This window comes from Sinohyriopsis cumingii, chromosome 5 (assembly GCF_028554795.1).
Source record: "Sinohyriopsis cumingii isolate HCF-2022 chromosome 5, ASM2855479v2, whole genome shotgun sequence".
In the NCBI taxonomy this organism is placed as follows: Eukaryota; Metazoa; Mollusca; class Bivalvia; order Unionida; family Unionidae; genus Sinohyriopsis; species Sinohyriopsis cumingii.
In genome coordinates, this window is record NC_142965.1 from 18,512,847 (window position 1) to 18,535,672 (window position 22,826).

The 22,826-nt window shown below is 36.1% G+C and overlaps 1 protein-coding gene across 1 annotated transcript in view; it reads left to right on the forward strand.

Annotated features, from left to right (window-relative positions):
* The first annotated feature begins 1,709 nt into the window (after window positions 1-1,709).
* The window catches only part of LOC149798727 (solute carrier family 49 member 4 homolog), a 40,585-nt gene continuing 19,468 nt past the window's right edge, over window positions 1,710-22,826 (forward strand). The window contains exons 1-6 of the mRNA XM_089956975.1: window positions 1,710-2,731; window positions 3,157-3,247; window positions 8,101-8,264; window positions 12,494-12,521; window positions 12,993-13,027; window positions 14,397-14,441. Coding sequence (XP_089813101.1) covers window positions 2,467-2,731; window positions 3,157-3,247; window positions 8,101-8,264; window positions 12,494-12,521; window positions 12,993-13,027; window positions 14,397-14,441 — 628 coding nt within the window. The 5' untranslated portion in view covers window positions 1,710-2,466. The remainder of the gene's footprint in view (window positions 2,732-3,156; window positions 3,248-8,100; window positions 8,265-12,493; window positions 12,522-12,992; window positions 13,028-14,396; window positions 14,442-22,826) is intronic.

Below are 22,826 nucleotides of genomic sequence, written 5' to 3' on the forward strand. Positions count from 1 at the left end.
ACTATATGCTCTTTAAATAAGCAATAGAAAAGAGTGAGAAACAACATATTTTGTAAAATTAAACAAATAATTTATTTCCTAGAATCAAAAGTTAAAACCATACAACGAACTTACGGTATTGCAAATTATATTCCAAATAATCCTAGAATTATAGACAAAAGTTCTAATAATTAACGCTCTGAATAAACTTTAGTGTTAATCCAATAAAAATCCAACGCTACAAGTATTGATTTGTCTGTGGTGGCCCGTATTGTGGTCATGTGCAAACAGCGTACTGTGGAATCACAACAATACAAACCAAGAAAATATCTTTATTTAAAATTTCGTTATATATTCAAGTGTATATTTCCAAGAATGTCATTTTTGATAAGGACTTTGTATTTCCAGTGAATAAATAATTTGAATTTAAATAAATTCCAGCCCAAATGAAATGCTGAACAGTTCTGCATGATTAAATATAAAATCTTAGTTACCATTAGAAAGTCTGTTTTTGAACAGGGTAAACACAATATACTTGACTCAGACAAATATAATAATTCTAATACTTGACCCATATTCATAGGGAAAATATTGGCTATGTGTTAGATGTTTACAGAATTTTTTAAAAAAATCATTGATTCAGGTCAGGTAGAAAATGAACTTGGTTTTAGGCAACGTCAAATCCAAAATAAAATTATCCACACAGTATAATGAAATAGAAACAAAATAAAAGAACGATGCAAATTGAATATTCATATCACTTTTTTAACTGTTCTAGGTATTGGCATAGCCTCAGAGTGTAACACCTCAACAACAAAATGGTAGAAAAGCGACTAATGATTTTCCCAGAATTAGTGTTTTGTATGTTTTGTGTATGTATTTAGCTTTGTTTATTTGTTTGTCTATGTAGATAATTAAAACTTAAAACTCTTTACAATTACCCACCCATGAACACATTTGAACCTGTAAAGACTTTTGAGGCTATAAACCCTTTTGGAGATTATCAATGTTTTAGAGGCCCATAACCTTCTAGGCTATAAACCTATTCCTATGTTAAGTCCATGGACCCATTTCACCTAGGATTTCCTGTATGACATCAAGAGCCTCTATAGGCCTGGATTTTTCGTATGACCCCCCAGTAATCCTATTTTCCCTTAGGTATTCAGTATAACTACTGTTGATCAGTGCTTCTATTGAACTTGACTTTTACACGGAGCGATATACGTGTAAGGTGTACATTCATAAAGTGTGTGACACTGATGATTAGGGATTAAATTTAACGTGTCCTTAAAATGGGGCCATGCTGATAAAGCCAGTTTAGATAATCCTTCATGTAAACCGTTCAAAGTTCTTATTATCATAGATATGCTAAAGATCTGAGTACAAATATTTGGGGTCGCATTCATTCAGAGTAGGAAATTAGTCTCATGTTTGTCCGATTCCGGAAATGTAATCACGAAACACTCTACGAAAAATTGTTGAATTTCTTGTCTTCGAGGGAAGTGATGTAACTTAGATCTCAAACCAGGATCCTGATTCATTATGACTTGTGATAACAGGATCTGGAAAAACACAACAATTGACCTACATGAGGAAATTTGATCGGATCAATTGATTCTAGATTTGTAACACTTTAAAATATATTTTATTATCATAGCTTTTCTATCAGATATTGTTATCCGACTAATAGTCTTTCTGTTAATGGATTTCGTTTTAAAATAAAGGTAAAAGTGAGCACAATTTGTTCACAATATATGTACTTGGAAGTTGACAAAACATGTACTAGAATGTAAACAAAACATGTACATGAAAGTTGATCAGAATGTACTTGAAAAAAAATTGGATATAATGTATGTACTTTAAAGCTGACAACACATGCTCTTAATATTGACAATACATGCACCTGAACGGAAACAAGCATGTACTTGAATAGAGACAAACATGTACTTGACTCGAGACAATATATATGTACATGAATAGAGACAACGCGTGTACAGGAATGCTGACAAAACATACACTTGAATGGAGACAATGCAAGTGCTTAAATGTTCATAATACATCTGTTTAACTGTTGAGCTTATTAATAACACACAAAACTAAAATATGCAAAACTACGTGTCTTCAAAGAAGGATATAATATATGTTAGGATGAGAAGACTCAACTTAAATAAAACTTCTCCAGAAATATAGTGACAAGTCTTCATTCCTAAGCTGTGAAGTATTGAGATGTAAGAAATAATCCTCATTAACAGGAATGAACTAGTTATTGTGTGTGAACTTGACGACAATTAACCTGAAGTAAGCAGTTAAACTATACGTGTAATGTCTTGGTAAGACAATTTTAACTCTCAACCCTCAGAAATTTGCAGGCACAAAAAGTATACCTTTTAGTACGAACTAAAAACTTATTTGCTGTTCTCACCCTAAACTCTTTAAGCCATGTGAATTGCTCAAAGAGACGTAATTATTAAAGCAAGAGAACTGAAAATGTCGTCCAACGATCCCCTTCTAAACAAGTCCTCAGAGAAACAAGTTAACGGAGGAAAAGGCTGGGTGAAGTGGTACGTCTTATGTGTGTTGTCAGTAGAGTCATGTCTGCAGACCGCTGTGTGGGCGATGTGGGGACCAATCGCCCAGTCTGCCAAGGCGGTATACGAATGGGAAGATAGCACAGTGAACCTGATGGTCAACCTGGGTAATATTGGCACCATGCTGTTTGTCATCCCATGTGCGTATGTACTGGACGTAAAAGGTAAACGCAATAATCATTGGTCTTTTACAAACGTAGCACGTGTGTTTCTGCCCAGAGTCATAATCTGATAAAAACTGTTCTCCCAATTCAGAACAGATGTTTCGACCCGATATTTCTCAAAATCACAAATTAAACCCCTCTAAGAATAAAATTGTTTCTTAAACACTAATGTATATATATATATATATATATATATATATATATATATATATATATATATATATATATATATATATATATATCTATCTTTAAATTTCAGTTAATAAAACAATAAGTAAGTATAATATAAAATAAAAGTAAAAAGTAGCACGAAGAGTAACTACATAAACAATGAGGTCAAATTAACCAATAGCTTCAGGGGTGCATTTTATAGAATAGGACGATGATCAATACAGTCTGTCCAAGATTTGCATGTCCTCTTTCAGGTCTACGCATATCCATGCTGGGAGGATGTTTTTTGCAGGCTTTCGGGAATGGTCTTCGTATCATCACGACAATGCCAGGTCCAGCAATATGGTGGGTAAATATTAATTTTGTTTAACGCGAAGTATTCCATTTTGTTTTCCTGTTTTAAATTTTCACTTCATGGAATCAATTGCAATTCCATTGATGTGGCAGACACAATTATGTTTTGCTACCCAAATGTATATTTATTGTGACCTATCACCCTATTTATATTTCAACATCAGATGCCCTAATCAGCTTGTATTGCTGATGTGGAATTTGTGTTACTGCTATCAATCGGCGCATTCTTTGAACTTCTCCATCGCATGCAGATATTTGCCATTGTAATCTACTGCGAAGTCCGTTTTGGTTTCATGTCAGAATAGCTTCATGAAGTGACATTGCCTAGACGATGTACCACCACTTACAATAAATTTCTGATGCTTGAAACTGAATGACGTTTTTAATAGTTTCATTGCAAATTTGCAGGAATAAATATTAACAATTAAAAAGCAGGTATTTCATTGATTGTTGAAACGTCGTCTAGTGTTATTTTCAACACTTATCATTTTACACAAATGCATTCTTATCATATTCGTCAGCCAAAGTATCACTATCATCTGAATCTCTTTCAGGTAGTCGACGTTATCCGATTAGCATCGGAAAGAGAATAGCATATTCGGAATGAATCATTAGGATCATTACAATCAAACGTTTTTTAGATTTTTCACCAATTAGCTATTTGTTATTTACAGTTTCTTTCTTTGTGTGTTATGTATTCAAAATCAGTTTTGTTTGTGGCTTTGTTTTTTATTGTTGCTTCAAATATACTTAGTATTTCTACTAACTAGCAGAGGAAAACAAATCCCCAATAATGTACCAATGACAGGAGTGTAATTTAGTGTACGGTAGTTGTAATTAGTAATGAGGCACACTTGTGGAACAATGGGACTTACCATTCAAAAGGGTGAAAACATTTATAGGGATAATGGAAAATTTAACATGTGGAGGGCTCTTGCGGGACAATGGGAATTTAAAATATGAATGGCACCGTTGCCGTTTGGCTTTCACCGTCCTTTTCTATCCTTCGTACTTTCTCTTCTCTTCGTCTTCCTCTCGTTTTCTTCTTTACCCTTCTTGCTGTTGCTGTCGAATGACAAAGGCTTGTTCTGCTTTTTTCCTCTATTGTAAAACTTCCTCTAATTCTTCTTTCTGTCTCTGTTTAAAATCCTCTATCCGAGGTAAGGAAGGAGACGGTGGTAAAGGTGTTGGTGCCAGTACAATTTCTTGCGACGAGGAAAAAGAATCGGCAAATTCCCAACTAATATCATTCTCTTCTGGGAGTATAACCGTGGTTATTTTGGTAGCTGCTCTGCCATCACTCCTCGTCTCCAACGCAAGTACAACCCAATACATCGTCTTCTTAGTTTCCGCCATTCTCGAATCGATTCGCTGAGTACGGACGCTAGCTTGCCTGTATAGGGGTTTCACGGTTAGTATCTCCCCTTGAAAACACCAGAGGACATCTCGGTGCAACTCACTTCCGGATAGTTCAATCAATTAAGATGGCAGATGTAGATCAAGAAAATGTGACAGACCGCTCACATTATACAAGCAGGATCGATATCTCACTATTTTAAAAAGAAATTATATCAATATTTGATCAATTTTTTTTACATCTTTTTTTTCTCACTAACTTGCGCTTCTTCCAGCTTTCAAATAAATATTATCTGCCCATTTCAGAACTTCATTATCTTTCCATTACTACCTTATGCTTTAGTTTGTATTATCTGATTGTGCGAAAGTGTATCGCTGCGTAAAAAGGTCTTGCAATTTATCTCGCTTGAAGAATAATGAAAATATGTTTAATTTGTACAGATTCAATTATAGCAGTTAATGGAAGTTGAACGACAACGAGAAAAAAAATTCTAACTTCTTAATTTTTTTTATTATTGATTTAGACTGTTGCTTTTCTATTAATGTTCATTATATTTTTCATGAAATAACTTGAGTTTCTTTTCAAAATGCACAAATGTCAACCACGCTTGAACAGACAGGCGCACGTACGAGTCTCCTTGATGATTATTTTAACTTTATTTCCTTGAACGGTTGGAAATTTTAGAGTAGACAGTTTGGAGAAATATCGATGTTAGACACACTATGCCTGTGTAGGACATTTGTGGCTCTCACCTATCTGTCTGTCTGTCTGTATGTCTGTCTTCTTTCATCTGGTGCATGGGTATGTATATCCTCAAATGAATGTGTGTTCGCATACGTATATTACATAAACATACTTCTGGTTAAAAACGAGTATAAAATGATGCTAAGTTCGAAAGAGTGACTGATAGATAAAGACAACAAATATGAATATTTGTGAGTATCCATTTATTATTGACTTGTAGAGTATGTTCTTACAAGCAGTCTCTTTTTTAAATCATACTGTTTGCAATTTTACATCCGATCACATGATCAATATTGATTTAAAAGGCGAACCAAAGTAATATGACGGAATCTGTGAAATAATTGGATCTTTAAAACTTACCTATTTGATGCAAGGAAAGTTAAACAGAATTAAACTAATTTTAAGAAGGCTGTTCTAGATGAATTTGCTGGTGGCAATCAGAAATGTTGTCTAAAGACCCCAGCAAATTTGAGTTATTACGTGTAAGCATAAGCAAAGAAAAATCATGCTGAAAGTTATTGCATGTACCGCCCGATATTTGATGTTTCAAAAGTCAAAAAGAAAATGAAACAACAAAATAAAAATCCTCATTGGGCATGTTCTGAATATTGTACGATATTTACACCCAAATATGAATAAATATTCCGTCTGCATTAATTACACTCATTTATCATTATGATAGCTGATGTAATTATTGCTTTGTTAAGTTCCTCTGAATGCATTAAAATACTGTGTTCCATTATTTTTATTAAAAAAAACATTTCTGGTTTAAAATATTCAGCATTACAAATCAGCTGATATATCGAATTCGTGTTATAATTTTCTTTTTTTTTTTTCGAACTTGTGTTTTAACTTTCTTAACACGTGTTATAAACGAACTATTAGCCTTGCGAAAATAACTGAGAAAGAAGGATGTATCAACATATGAAAAATACAAATTGTTGAGATTGTTTTCGTTAAAGTTATACAACCAAAAATGTGCAATAAATATTTAAAATCGGAGAGCAGAGTGAAATGTTCCTACTAATGTATCTGAAATTATGGATAATGAATTTATAATATCAGGTATGGACAGTGTATTTAATTAAATTATTTGATATCATTTAAGTATGGAAAGTAAATATTATTTAATTATCTGATATAATGTAAGTATGGGCACTGAATCTAATTATCTGATTTAATGTCTATAATTATTCTCCTAGTATGAACAAAAGATGTTTGGTATATATAATTGATTCATTGGTTTGGCCATAATGATCTGTAGTACAGCTAAGATACCTTCCTTTGTTCACTATGTTTCGCTAACCAAGTGTAAACTATCCGGAACTGGAAAGTTTTTGTGGGCTTGCGCATTAGAGCTAAGGGAGGTAATTTTAGGCGCTACCATCAGTAACTCTGTTGCAACCGTGAAACCCCCAATACTGCATGTGACGTAACACGCAGATCTCTTCTAACTGGAAGAGAGACTCCGCGCTATGACTGAATTTTGTAACGAGATTTTTAATTGGTGAAACAAGCCAATTCGTTTCAAGTGGCTCGACTCATGAATTCACCTGTTCTCATGACAAGATGTGGACAAACGTTGATTCGTCGACCCTAAATTCCGAGATGTTATTTAGCCCGGACTACCCCATACATGTGAAATCATCATGGGCTATCACAAAGATAACAGATACGGCTATTTGGGAGAAAACGATTTATGTGGAAATGCAAGGCTGTCTGAAGCGAATCTTCATGTACCAACCCGACGTGAGACGAAGCTTGAAGAAGAGAAGATTCGTACGATGATAACTGTCTTTAGTTAACAAACCCCAGCGGCCCTTTTCAATGCCACTCATTTGTCTCGAAAAGATATACTATTCTTTCCTTGCCAAAACATGTTTTGTGTTTGTGTTGCATAAGTATTTATTTGTTTGTTTGTATATGTTGTGTTTGTCCTCATAAACCCATTTGCCCCAATAAAACTCTTATATCCCTATAACCCTTTTGTCCCTATAAACCCCATGACGTCATCCATGTTTAATTTCCCATTGTCCCTATATGTTTTACCCCGTTTTCATGGTAAGTCCCCAAGGTGTCATTCTCATGTTAAGTTCCCATTGTGCCCAAAAATGCCCATAATATGCTAAATGTCCCATTGTCCCTATAAATTGTTTACCTCCTTTTTATAGCAGGTCCCTAGTGTCCCCAAGTGTCCAATATTAGTACTGTTGTATGAGTTGAGAAGGTTTAATTTCGAGGAGCATTAGTTATCTGTATTTGAAACGAAGACGTGGAAGTGATACAGCGATGATAAGAATACTGTGGGGAGAGGGAGAGAGAGCATATTTTAGCAAAGGGTACCTAACGAGACATAAAAACATAAACGATCACATTTTATTTGCTGTTTCATCTTTATACAATTCTGCTTATTTCTGAGGCAACAAACACGTCGGCTGAAGAGGGCATTACTAAATTCGAGTTTAGTGAATATAACATAAATTAGCAAAACTTACATACATAATTACGTTTAAACATTGTATAGCGTTTAATCTAAATAAAAAGGCAGATCTGCTAGTATGTTAACATATGAACAAAAGTATAGAGAGTATCGATAATAGATAAAGAATACATAACAAGACGATATAAGCTTTATGACGATATATATCTGATACAAGTGACAACCATAACAAATGTGATTACTTATAAAATGAATTATACTAAAACGTGAAAACACATTTTGTATTTGGACCAACATTCACAGGTTGATAGGAGAGGGACAGCTCTTGAATGGTATTGGCGGGACTATATCGTTCGTAGCTCCCACTCTGCTCTCTGAGACATGGTTTGCACCCGATCATAGAGCCACGTCAACCTCAGTCTCGATCCTGTTTGCATCGATAGGGGCAGCCATGGCCTTTGTGCTAGGTAAGATTCACGTGGGACTGAAGTAAGAGAGAGAGAGAGAGAGAGATGGTGGCACCTCCAGACGAATGAACGAATGAGACAGGAAGAAATTTATTGACTGATAAAATTGTTTTAAAAGTAGGAAAATTACTGGCTTTTATTTAAAGAATTTGCGTCATAAGATTTCCATTCTTGAATAACACCTTGTTCTTGAAAGTTAGTGACTTTATCTAGGGATAAATAGAAGGTCATCTTTGATAGCCGGACATTTAAAGCCTGCCTTTCTTACAAGTGATCAGTCTACAATACTTCATTTTTCGTCATTTTTCTGGCGTGATGACAGAACACTAATATACCCCGTGATTATAGCACACTCATACACCTCATGATGACAGCACGCTCATACACCTCTTGATGACAGAACGCTCATACACTCCGTGATTACAGAACACTCATACACCAAGTGATGACAGCACGCTCATACACCTTGTGATGACAGCACGCTCATACACCTCGTGATGACAGCACACTCATACACCTCGTGATGACAGAACACTCATACACCTCGTGATGACAGCACGCTCATACACCTTGTGATGACAGCACGCTCATACACCTCGTGATGACAACACACTCATACACCTCGTGATGACAACACACCCATACACCTCGTGATGACAGTACATACACACCTCGTGATGACAGTACACTCATACACCTCGTGATGACAGCACGCTTATACACCTTGTGATGACAGCACGCTCATACACCTCGTGATGACAGCACACTCATACACCTCGTGATGACAATATACCCATACACCTCGTGATGACAGTACAGACACACCTCGTGATGACAGCACACTCATACACCTCGTGATGACAGCACACTCATACACCTCGTGATGACAGCACACTCATACACCTCGTGATGACAGCACGCTCATACACCTTGTGATGACAGAACACTCATAACCTCGTGATGACAGCACACTCATACACCTCGTGATGACAACACACCCATACACCTCGTGTTGACAGTACAAACACACCTCGTGATGACAGTACACTCATACACCTCGTGATGACAGCACGCTCATACACCTCGTGATGACAGCACGCTCATACACCTCGTGATGACAGCACACTCATACACCTCGTGATGACAGAACACTCATACACCTCGTGATGACAGCACGCTAAAACACCTCGTGATGACAGTACACTCATACACCTCGTGATGACAGCACGCTCATACAACTCGTGATGACAGAACACTCATAACCTCGTGATGACAGCACACTCGTACACCTCGTGATGACAACACACCCATACACCTCGTGATGACAGTACACACACACCTCATGATGACAGTACACTCATACACCTCGTGATGACAGTACGCTCATACACCTCGTGATGACAGCACACTCATACGCCTCGTGATGACAGCACACTCATACACCTCGTGATGACAACACACCCATACACCTCGTGATGACAGTACACACACACCTCGTGATGACAGCACACTCATACACCTCGTGATGACAGCACACTCATACACCTCGTGATGACAGAACACTCATACACCTCGTGATGACAGCACGCTCATACACCTCGTGATGACAGCACACTCATACACCTCGTGATGACAGCACACTCATACACCTCGTGATGACAGAACACTTATAACCTCGTGATGACAGCACACTCATACACCTCGTGATGACAGTACACACACACCTCGTGATGACAGTACACTCATACACCTCGTGATGACAGCACGCTCATACACCTTGTGATGACAGCACGCTCATACACCTCGTGATGACAGCACACTCATACACCTCGTGATTACAGCACACTCATACACCTTGTGATGACAGAACACTCATACACCTCGTGATGACAGCACGCTCATACACCTTGTGATGACAGCACGCTCATACACCTCGTGATGACAGCACACTCATACACCTCGTGATTACAGCACACTCATACACCTTGTGATGACAGAACACTCATACACCTCGTGATGACAGCACGCTCATACACCTTGTGATGACAGCACACTCATACACCTCGTGATGACAGAACACTCATACACCTCGTGATGACAGCACGCTCATACACCTTGTGATGACAGCACGCTCATACACCCCGTGATTACGGCACACTCATACATCTCGTGATGACAGCACGCTCATACACCTCATGATGACAGAACACTCATAACCTCGTGATGACAGCACACTCATACACCTCGTGATGACAACGCACCCATACACCTCGTGATGACAGTACACACACACCTCGTGATGACAGTACACTCATACACCTCGTGATGACAGCACACTCACAAACCTTGTGATGACAGAACACTTGCACGCCGTGATTACAGCGTCTTACTAATCATGCTCAGTGGAATAAGTTAGATCGTGTTTTGTTGATGTGTGTTTAGTCGTTATGGTATATGGATCGGTGTCTGCAGGCAAGGCGATGGGTTCGGTTTATCCGCGACCTGGGTTCGAATCTCATTAGAGTATGAATTTAAAATTCTCTAACTTGTATGATAGTATTATTTGTAACACATATTATTTATGCTTAGCATTATCAAGTATTCTTCTGCAGAATCCATTTCCATTTTGTTTGGTGTATATTATTAATTTTCATATATATATATATATATATATATATATATATATATATATATATATATATATATATATATTACTTGTGGCAAATGGTGATATGGCATTACATTTACTCTCAATTTCATAGTTATACAATCTACCCATAATTTTCTATACAATGCCGATTGTAAATCAATAGTATAAGGTATACAGATGTATCCAAGCCACAGCAAATTAATGCACACCAGTATTAGTAAGCAACTCAATTCATTGCATATGGCATACAGATATATACAAGCAACCGTAAATTAATGCACACCAGTCCTAGTAAGAAACTAAATTTATTGTATATGGCATACAGATATATACAAACAACCGTAAATTAATGCACACCAATCCTAGTAAGCAACTAAATTCATTGTATATGGTATACAGATATATACAAGCAACCGTAAATTAATGCACACCAATCCTAGTAAGCAACTAAATTCATTGTATATGGCATACATATATATATATATATATACATATACAAGCAACAGTAAATTAATGCATACCAATCCTAGTAAGCAACTAATTCATTCTATATGGTATACAGATATATACAAGCAACCGTAAAGTAATGCACACCAATCCTAGTAAGCAACTAAATTCATTCTATATGGTATACATATATATACAAACAACCGTAAATTAATGCACACCAATCCTAGTAAGCAACTAAATTCATTCTATATGATATACATATATATACAAGCAACCGTAAATTAATGCACACCAATCCTAGTAAGCAACTAAATTCATTCTATATGATATACATATATATACAAGCAACCGTAAATTAATGCACACCAATCCTAGTAAGTAACTAAATTCATTCTATATGGTATACATATATATACAAGCAACCGTAAATTAATGCACACCAATCCTAGTAAGCAACTAAATTCATTCTATATGATATACATATATATACAAGCAACCGTAAATTAATGCACACCAATCCTAGTAAGTAACTAAATTCATTCTATATGGTATACATATATATACAAGCAACCGTAAATTAATGCACACCAATCCTAGTAAGCAACTAAATTCATTCTATATGATATACATATATATACAAGCAACCGTAAATTAATGCACACCAATCCTAGTAAGCAACTAAATTCATTCTATATGATATACATATATATACAAGCAACCGTAAATTAATGCACACCAATCCTAGTAAGTAACTAAATTCATTCTATATGGTATACATATATATACAAGCAACCGTAAATTAATGCACACCAATCCTAGTAAGCAACTAAATTCATTCTATATGATATACGTATATATACAAGCAACCGTAAATTAATGCACACCAATCCTAGTAAGCAACTAAATTCATTCTATATGGTATACATATATATACAAGCAACCGTAAATTAATGCACACCAATCCTAGTAAGCAACTAAATTCATTGTATATGGTATACATATATATACAAGCAACCGTAAATTAATGCACACCAATCCTAGTAGGTTCTCCAGGATGTACATTAAACTAATCGACGACTAGTTTACTTTGAATAGCAATGTTACATCCTATAATTATTTCTCACCTCAGGGCCTGCTATGGTTACACAACCTCCGAGGTAAATATAAATATTTACTAATCTACAGTGGCATTAAAAAATAAATGTACTTCTTATAAAATGCTCTTCTAAATTTGGCTAAGAGAAACCATTTATGCATTCATATTTTAATATTCTGGTCATAAAATGTATATATACAATGTGAAATAATGTTTCTATCTACTACGAGGACAAGGAAATAGGATAGAATGTCATGTCTAACTCCCTCTCCATCGTGAAATAATGTTTCTGTCAAGTATGAGGCCACGAAAATTGGATAAAGTTTCATGTCTAATGATTTGTGAAGAATGTTTAAAGTTGCAAACTGTCAACGTCAGTTGTTTTGAATGAAATTACCGATGTATAGACTGCACCGTTAAAGAAAAAAAAAATTAATATCTGAGTTCAATTGAATATTTTACCCATCTTTACACCATTTAAAACAAACTTGTGTTCTGCGATTTTGCTAATTAATTATATGTTATATCACAGCAACTTATCGACGGCAGCTGTTCAGAATTTTACAGGCAAGTGGATAATTTGTAATATATTCACATCTTAATTCATTTAAAAAATAATCACTTAATTTTGAATAGTGGTTTCTTTAATATTCGAACGGAATGCTAATGTTTCGTTGGTATTTGCTATCAGTTATAACGTAAATGATTTTTATAAATCGGTATCAAATCTAGTAAATAGGTTTTAGAAGTTTTGTTAATGGCAAATAAATATGTTATAATAGTTTTAAACCACGAAAACCGCAAGACATCGTCGTTCGTCTTTCATGCAATTAAATAAAATATTATTTTCCAATGTACAAGTCACAGTGGCTCAGTGATAAAAGCATTGAACTCCTGACCAGAATGGTGAGGTAAATGTTATCACCATCACATAAGTCTGGATTGGTTGCTGTGATGTGTTCTTGAACAGTGCACCTTACTCTGTTAGCTTCCGTATCATATTACGGTCTACCTTAAAACACCAACCCATGCCAAATACAACAATATTCTTTACAGAACCATTTACTGAAAATGTAAAGCAAACCTTTACAAGCTAAATTTTTCACTCTTTGATAAATTAGTCGCACCGGAAGTACGAATCAGCTCGAAAATAGAAGTTTTAAACAATCGTTAATCATGATGAAAACTAGAGGATTCAACCAAGTACATTATTTTAACAATAGCATCTGATGAATAATTTTACATGGATAAGTAGATATAAAATTTCGTTTTTAAATGCTTAAAAGGTTCATCTGTTTTCGAAGAATTTACTTTATTTCATCTCGTACAGTTATAGGATTGTATATGAACATTACATATACGTAACTTATTGTGGAAGATGCTGCTGCTGATGATGATGGTAAACTATAACATAGATGATGATAACGACGACGATGATGAGGGTGTTGTTGTTGTTTGTTGATGTTATTGATGGTATCACCATTACCAAAATTATCATCAACATCATTATAATCAACAACATTGTCATCGTCATCATCATCGTTATCACCATCATCATCATCATCATCACGCAGAGATGCCTAAACTTCGACATGGTGCAACAATGACAGATTACCTCCGACAGCAAAACCATCCTAGTCATAATCGTTGTTATTGTTATTGTCGAAAATCAACTTTGTTTTGTCGAAAGGAACAAGTTTATTTTTTAAAAATGCCGACTTATGAGTATTATGACTGAATATTATTCTTGTGTATCATTAAACGTGTCATCGATTGTAATACTATTTTTAATATAACTGTATCCTCCATTCTAATAATAGCCTTGTATGTACCATTGACTGTATCCTCCATTCTAATAATAGCCTTGTATGTACCATTGACTGTACCTTCCATACCAACACTATTCATTACTTTAATCCATTTCTTTAAGTTACAGATTTGGGAGATATTCGGAGTCAAATAATGCATTTAAATTATCTTTGTAAGTAGACTTTTATTCTTTACGCCAATTTCTCATTTGTTGTTAAAAAGTTGACAAAACATATATAAATAACCAAAACACCTCGGCATTAGAAAATAGATGAAATTAATAGCATGTCCTAGTTTAAAAATTTAATGTAAGTAGATATGTGTCACTTGCGATTCTAACGGAAATTAACATAATGCCATCGGATTGCGCGGAGACCCCACGTGGAACTCAAAAAGGAAATTCTGTTTCATAGGTTTAACACGGGAATGGTATTATGGTGGTTTTTAGCCTCAAACGGTCGAATGTTTATAGATTCAAACGTGAACTGACACTACGCCATAGGGTTAAATGGAAATGACCCTTGATACTCAAATGGTAAATTAACATGGGTCTACGTATGTATGGCCTCAAGAGATGTTATGACCTCAGATTATAATGATAAACTGTTTTACATACATCCAACACACATTCATTTGCAGGCAAACACACAACATATACTATCCAACACACACACACACACACACACACACACACACACACACACACACACACACACACAGAGCACCGCTTTTAATTACTACACACACATAGACACACGCAAACAAACACATCCCTTCAATCCAACGAAAATGGTAGAAAGTGTTGATAAACGTTCTTCACACAAATATACAAATGTAGGAAGTGTTTATAGATACACTGCTATATTCTTGCATACAATCATGCTATCACATATAAGAGAGAATGGAATAAAGGAATTTTAACTTTTATTTGTCAACAGCATTCACAAACACATAAAACAGAAAACATACACAACTGGTTTTTGTTAATAGGATTAGTATATCTTTTTTTGTTGTGACCTGGCCATATTATGTTACAAGTCTCCCTTAGTGTCCACTGTACCAAATAATGAACATGATATTTTTTGTGGAGACCACACGCCTAAAATACGAGGCACGTTTGGCTTCTTACCCCAGTGTTATTCCTTTTTTCCTTGCATCTCCTTTGACATCCAATCGGGATGGTCCATTCTTTTAAATTTTGGTCCTGTTGAATTCCCTCTTCTTTTTCAGTATATGATTCTCCCTAAGCCGACGCTACTTTAAGTTAACCCGATCCTCTGTCCCCAACGTTCTGACGAACTGTTGAGCAATTATCAGAGAATTAGTTTCCCATTGCAGGTGTCTGGAGTAGGACAAGCCGTTCTTTTACTCGATCCAGGAGGTGATGGACTCGTTCTATAAAGCTAATAGCCTCCAATAGATTACCCACTTGACCATGCCCGTTTTCCATTATAGATGTATGAATGAGTCGGCGGTGAATGGCCTCACTTATATTTCAGTATAGACGTGTGCAACCTTTCCGCAATGTATGTCAGGTTAATGTATGAACATCGTTCTCTTTAATTATTTGTCGAGTCAGTGTGAGGCACCCACTCGGTGCTTTAATATGTGCACCGTACTACTCTCAGCTGATCCTATCCGGAAGGAGGAACGGAGAAGAGCGGACTTTTCGAGCCTTTATGTCACTAAAGGATCATATTAATCCTGTGTTGACAAATTTAGTCGGTGTCGTCTTACAACTGGATATTTAAATTCAAAAAACGAGTTGTGTACTTGTGGCGGATTGGTTAGTAGAGTAGAGAGATATTTTCTTATCTTTGTCGAATAATGCCCTGGGTTGCAGTATTACAGACGCTTCTAATGTAAGAACTTCAATTTTATGCTGGTTTGTTTTGAGTTTTGGGTTCTGTTATGTATATTTAATTTGCATTGAATGTTAGTTTTTTAAACTTCTTTTAAGATATGCTGTGGGTTATGTAAAATTGTATTTTTGTAGCTGACCTTGTCCAAATTCAGAGACAATTTTGTAAACAAAATTGTTTACCTTTTTCTGACTGAAGGATAAATATTAGGAATATTATTTTGGTCTAAGTCAATGTCATTTTGTTTACCGCGTTCTTTATTTTAATTTTAGTAACAGACCTTCTAATTATCACTAAGATTTTCTCTTGTAAACATTTGAAACCTTCCAGAATGAATGTGTTCATTAGGTAATATATTTTTTTGAAAAAATACTAATTGTGACCTAGGTCTGATAGAAGAGCATAAAATCTTGTATACAGGAAATAAATCTATTCCTGCGATAACATCTGAAGCAGAAATCATTCTTATTGTTGTGTCCATCATTTCATTTATGCTGGAATTTATTTATTCATTGTATCTATTCACTGGAAATACAAAATGCATATCTAAAATAATATTTTTGGAAATATTGACTTAGACTTGCAGTGAAATTCAATTAAGGATATATTCTTTGATATTGCTATTGTGATTTACCAAAAGAATGTTGGCACAGCATTACTATTCAGGCCATCATAGGCACATCAACACTTCCAGCATTGGATTTAATTTGGAATACCACTACGGTTTATTCCGAACTTTAATCATTAGGACTTGTGTTAGGAATTCTAGGATTATTCGGGATTTTTTTCGAAATACATTAAGTTATTTTCTTTTAGATTTTCATTTTATATTTTATGGAAATAACTTGTTTGTTGAAGTTTACAAAACTTGTTGGTGTTTGCTCTTATCTGTCACTTTGTTTAAGACCATAGAATCGTAACAGGTTCGCTCAGACTATGCCACCTTTGTGGCTAGGCCTGATGGTTTGGATTACTGACCACCTTATAATTATTATTGGTCAAATTTTGTCTTGCAAACCAGACGTTGCCAATGCTACTTTTGTGTTTTCAGGTGTTGCGCGGTAGACCCTGATGGTCCGGTCTGTGAACAACCACATACCCTTATTTTAAAACGTTGTGGTCAGATTGGTGAGTCTTATGGATAACTTCTAGTGAACCAAATGTTGCCAGCGTGTAGCATGTTTTTTTTTTTTGCTTAAGTGTTTTTTGAGGTCTGAGAGAGTATTTGAATTATTCCCTAGTCTTTCACCAACACCATTTTTGTTTCTTATATGTAAAGAAGACAGGAGTGAATTTCATGCTTTGTTAGTATGGGTCATGACGAGTTATTTGGTTAGAAGAATAGAATATCGCAGACGTTTCCGAGAGTAGAACGGGATCAATGTGTTATTGATCTGTAGCTATATTTTTATGTTTCCTACTGGATACATTGGTTTTAGTACCATTTAGCGTTGATTTAATTGTGGAATCGACACTGAGATTGATTATATATGTATTTTGTTGGGGCTCACCCGTGAGTGTCAGTTTTGTGGGAGTGGAGTCCTGCCGCCACGGATGGTCAAAATGAACCGCCCATACAGCGAATCACTCCCATGGTGTACCTATCTCCCTCCCCGCTGCAGAACTCTAATTCACTGTATATGGGACATTGATAAAGTTGTGGAGTGTTTCTCTGTGATTGGGCAATGTGGGCAGTTAATTCACACTGCTATATTACTCGGTTAGATCTTTCCAAAGCTGCGGACTAATACAGTTTTTCAGTTATTCATCCTAAAATGATTTGAATGTCATATTGGTTCACCAAGTGTGGGGCGCTCAGATGCATGCGTACTTGTTTTTACTTGTTTCTGAGCATTATAATCCATTTGATGAATACTGGGTTTACTCACTTTACTTCTGCTTCTTTGTCGGTCCTTTTTTCCAGGTATGTCCGTTTGGGAGGGCACAGACATAAATTCTACGGTAGCATTATTCCCGTCCAAGATCTTGAATTTCAAGTTTATTTCTCTCAACAGATTCTCTCTACTACAATAGTGGCCTTACTCCAAGGAATGCAGTAAGGTGAAGAAGACTCGAATTATAACGGCCTTCCTTGTTGGAGTGTTTTCAATCCATTTAACTGCTTGATTTATTTTCCAGAACTTGACCGTATAAAATGAACGATTATAGGGTTTTCTCGCCACCCCACCCCACCCCACCCCTGCATGATAGATTCACCAGGAATCACAAATGACAGGACTGGTGAAAGCGCCTTTTATATGATTGACGCTTGTTAGCAGAATTATATTAGGATATGGGAGTTTTTATAGACACACATCTTTACCAACAAACACACCATTTAAAATGAAAGGGGTTTTATTTTGATTGGGAAAAAAAAGACATACACAAACGCAAACATGCTTACACAAAACATAACGAAACGGTATTGACAAACGTACTAATATCTCTCTTTTCTAGAGATGTGTGTGACTTTTATTTTGGTTAGGAGACCTGGGATTTAGTGCTTGACAGAACTGCCACTCCTCACAACGTGCATCATCGCAACATTGACTAGCTTTTCACGGAGAAAGAGAAGTCGCCTGTGTCCATTTTACACTCCGCCTAATCTTCTCGCCCCGCAGTTTCTGGTGCCGCTGTTGTTGCCATCGAGGATATTCATGACATCTTTTGTGATTCATGTTGTCTTTTGTCCTCCCATTTTTCGGTTTTCCTTAATATCTCCTCGTGCAGGACATCTTTCATATATTCTTGTACCATTTTAGGAAGACGATTGTCCTCAATTTCGTCTTCATCTAGATCTAGTGGTGTTTCGTTCGGGGTATGCGCAGCATAGCCATGTTTTGTCTTGCGATTCTGCTCAAAGCAGAAGTTAGAGAGTCAGTGATGGGTGGCAAGACTGATGAACACATGGACGTGAATGAAAACATCTCTCTGTTTCGACATGCGAACGTGCAGGACATACAAGGCCAAGATTGATAAAGAGAAATGTGTAAGAGTATGTCCTTACGAGTTTGCTTTATACACAAACACAAAACAACACCTTTTCTATTTCAAAAACTAACATGTTGAATAACCTCTCTAACTCACAATAGGAATACTAATAAACAAAGAAACAATATTAAAGATGACCGTATTTAGAAGATTAAAAACATTTTGAAGTCAAACCTGACTTCCAATGATCAAAGACACTTCCATTTTTCCATCGATGCACACTTCGTTTCTGAGCTATGGCAAAGAGATATCCATAATGTTCACAAAACCATCCTTCTGTTTTATCATCAGTTTTAGAGAATCCACGATGAAAACAAGGCACTCAATGTTCTAATTAGTTCCAGGTCGATGATTGCTGCCTTTGTTGATGACACTGGCTTGAAAGTCTTTGGTTTTCTATGTGTAAGTCACGCGTAGTCTCTGTACTCTATAGCAAGATAGCTTCGATGTGCTTGGTTTCCAGGGTAGTCAACTGAGGAAGGGAATGATCATACAAGTCTTTATATCACTTTCTCAAAATCGTCTCTTTTGAGATGAGAGTCTGTGTCTCTTCCTTTTATTCTTGACTCGTGTCTGTGTTGTGTCTGACTAAGATGATCGACTTTACATAACATTTTTTCATAGTTAGACCTGTAATACCTTCACCAAAATTGTTCTTGTTCTGATGATCGTCTCATAAAGACTGTATTTTTGTCTATTTCTTTTTCTGGATCAAAAATATCCTCATCGCTCATCTCCTAAAGTTTGTCTTGTTCCACATTGTCGTTTCTGATAGTCGAGTATCACTTCTCTCAAGCTGATGATTTCCAGACAATTACCAAATTCTGTATTCAAGATGACGTTCATTGTGTTTGCAAGAGCTACTGCAAACAAACGTTCCACACGAAGTTGGCCTGATTTTATAGTGTAGAATTATCCTTGTCGCTACCTTGGTCTGGAGTCAGATGACATCCCCACAAAACATTACCGCCTGCATGATCTTCCTTCTAAATACCGTAGCTCAGGTTCGTACGTAGCTGCCATGTGGCTTCAAGGCAGGGTCCAGAAAGATCTCAAGTAATATCTGGAGCAACGTTAGGTTAAAAGGCGAAGGTTTTCATTTCCACTTGTCGTATCGGATACTTGACTGTCGTTATGCTCAAAGTTTTATTGATGTCGTTTCTGAATTGGAACATTCTCAATAATCTCGGTCCATCATGTATTTTCCAATATTTGATTAGTAATCAAACGAATCCAAATTTCGAAAAATTTCTGTTTTTCTGTTTTTATTCTCTTGTTAAATGTATTCATGAGATACGAAAGGTTCTACGCTTCGTCCTTGTTGGTACGTAGAAGAAATAAAGTTTTAGCCAGAATTATAAAGCAAATTTATAAGAATGTCACGGCCAACCAAACAATCTTTTCTAAACTGAAGCAACACATGTTTCCTGCCTGAAACATATATCCTAAACAATATCCTCGTTTTCGATCGACTCCTTCATACAAATGCTTTATCTCTTGTTACAATTCACAGGAGAATCATTTTCAAAAATGTAGATGCACCATGGCGTTTCCTTTGCGCTTAGAAAAGTTTGTCCAAGAGCTTCTTCTATATTAATGTTGACACTGTCGAGATATAATTTAGCGACAGGAAGATATTGAGGATTTGGAAATTCTCGGTGAACATGATACGTGTTTCCACCTTCATCGCAATCAGGTATGGCAGAATCCATTTTGAAAGAAACAGATGCGACTTCCTGAGCGGTTGTGTTTCCCATCACACCGTACTTGACCACATCCGAGTACACAAACAATAAATTTAGTCGTTCGTTCAGTTTCACAGGGTAACTAAAATACTTGTAGAATCTATCAATATTGAATAGTCATTCATAGTAGCAAATGCAGTGTATTCTGCCACAATTGAAAGCAGACTGGGACAGAAAGTAATAAACATTAATCTGCCGTCCGAAAAGTTAATTTAAGATGATGAGGAACTTTATGGTACCCGATTTGTACTCGCTTGAGAGCTTTCTCCGGGGCTTGCTTAAGATTAGTTATTTATACCAAATATTTTGCAAAGATCTGCTGAAAGTGATGCTACTCAGGAACTTACACCTTTGCCTGACACATTTATTTGTCAGTCGTTTGTTGAGGTCATATTTATTCCTGGTATTGATCAATCAACTGGAATTGATCACAGTGATTCTCATCTTAAGACTCATTCTCTTTATTTGCTATTCACAAAAGATAGTCACTTCTTTCACTTGTTGTCAAACAAGAACATCCACACATGCCCTGTTTCATTCAGAGGGCTATTAACGAAATTGAAGTCACACAAGTATCAGTTTTTCACTCTGTAAAAAATGGTGTCCTTATGAGAAAATGCAGGCCAACTGAGGTACGCGCTGGTGATAGTTGTTCAGTGAGCAATACATTTATCGTTCCGAGATAATATCGACAGAAAATTCTTAGCTGAAGCGGCCAAACTCCAGTGGCTGGTCATTTACGAGTCAGTAAGACTTATCACAAGATCTTGAGTCATTTTTTAATGGCCGAAAATCAAAAGGGATGTTTCTAAATACTGGAGATCTTTTTACGCCTTTAATATGGTAGGGCAACCCAATTATAATCTACCTAAGACCCATATGCAATATATTCCTGTATTTGAAGAACGATTTAACAGAATAATGGTAGACTGTGTTTGTCCTTCACCAAACACCAACTCTGCCAAAATGTCTTGTAGTACATACAGCGTTTTGTTTGCACAATATTTCCTGTGTCCTTTATAATTAAAAGTTTTCATCTTCTCTTGTTTGTCTCGTTTCCATTTTAACCATATATATATATATATATATATATATATATATATATATATATATATATATATATATATATATGGTATTTCCTGTTCGCCAGACAACCCAAGCATGATTTAGACTAGTGTAGGTCATCAACTATCGCGTCGGGCATGCTGTTCCTCCCGGGCTACCACATATAGGTAAAGGCATCAGTCATTCCCATGACAACAGGCACAGCAATATGGAGAATACTGCATGTGAAGAGCTAAGGATGCCTAAAGCAGGCGTTACACTAGGGCCCCGAAGACGACCAGTGAAGCTATACCACTTATTTTTTATGGCCATGCTTCACAAATCCAAAGGACCTATTCAGAGCGATTCAGATGACTTGAAAAATATACTTATCCTGTTGCCAGCTAAATCTTAAATGTCCTTGTATGACTTCTCTCTATTGTGTGATAGTAAGTTTGCATGTAACAGTTTAGCAAGGCCTCTGTTAACACGTCCTATTAAATGTGTGTGAATTTTGAAAGTATGTGTATCAACACTTCCCAGCCATTTCTTTGGATTATAGGGTTGCGTGTGGATTTTAATTTTAGAGTAACTGATTTTAGGAGGGTGTGTTTGGATCGTATATGTGATGTGTTGGATTATAAATGTAAGTGTTGATCGTAGATAAAACAATTTAACATTAGCAGTCCCGTTGAAAGCAATGCATTCTTAGATTCGTGTTAGTTTCCGATTTCGGTCGACAAACGTTCGACCCATTAAGGTTATAACCCTTTAATGTTATCCCCATTTTGAACTTATGGACCATGTGATATAACATTATATTTATGACATATTGTTAATTCCCGTTTGAGAGCCAAGTGACAGATAGAACTACTTATGTATAATTGATATGCCTATCGTCCATGGATTTATTTT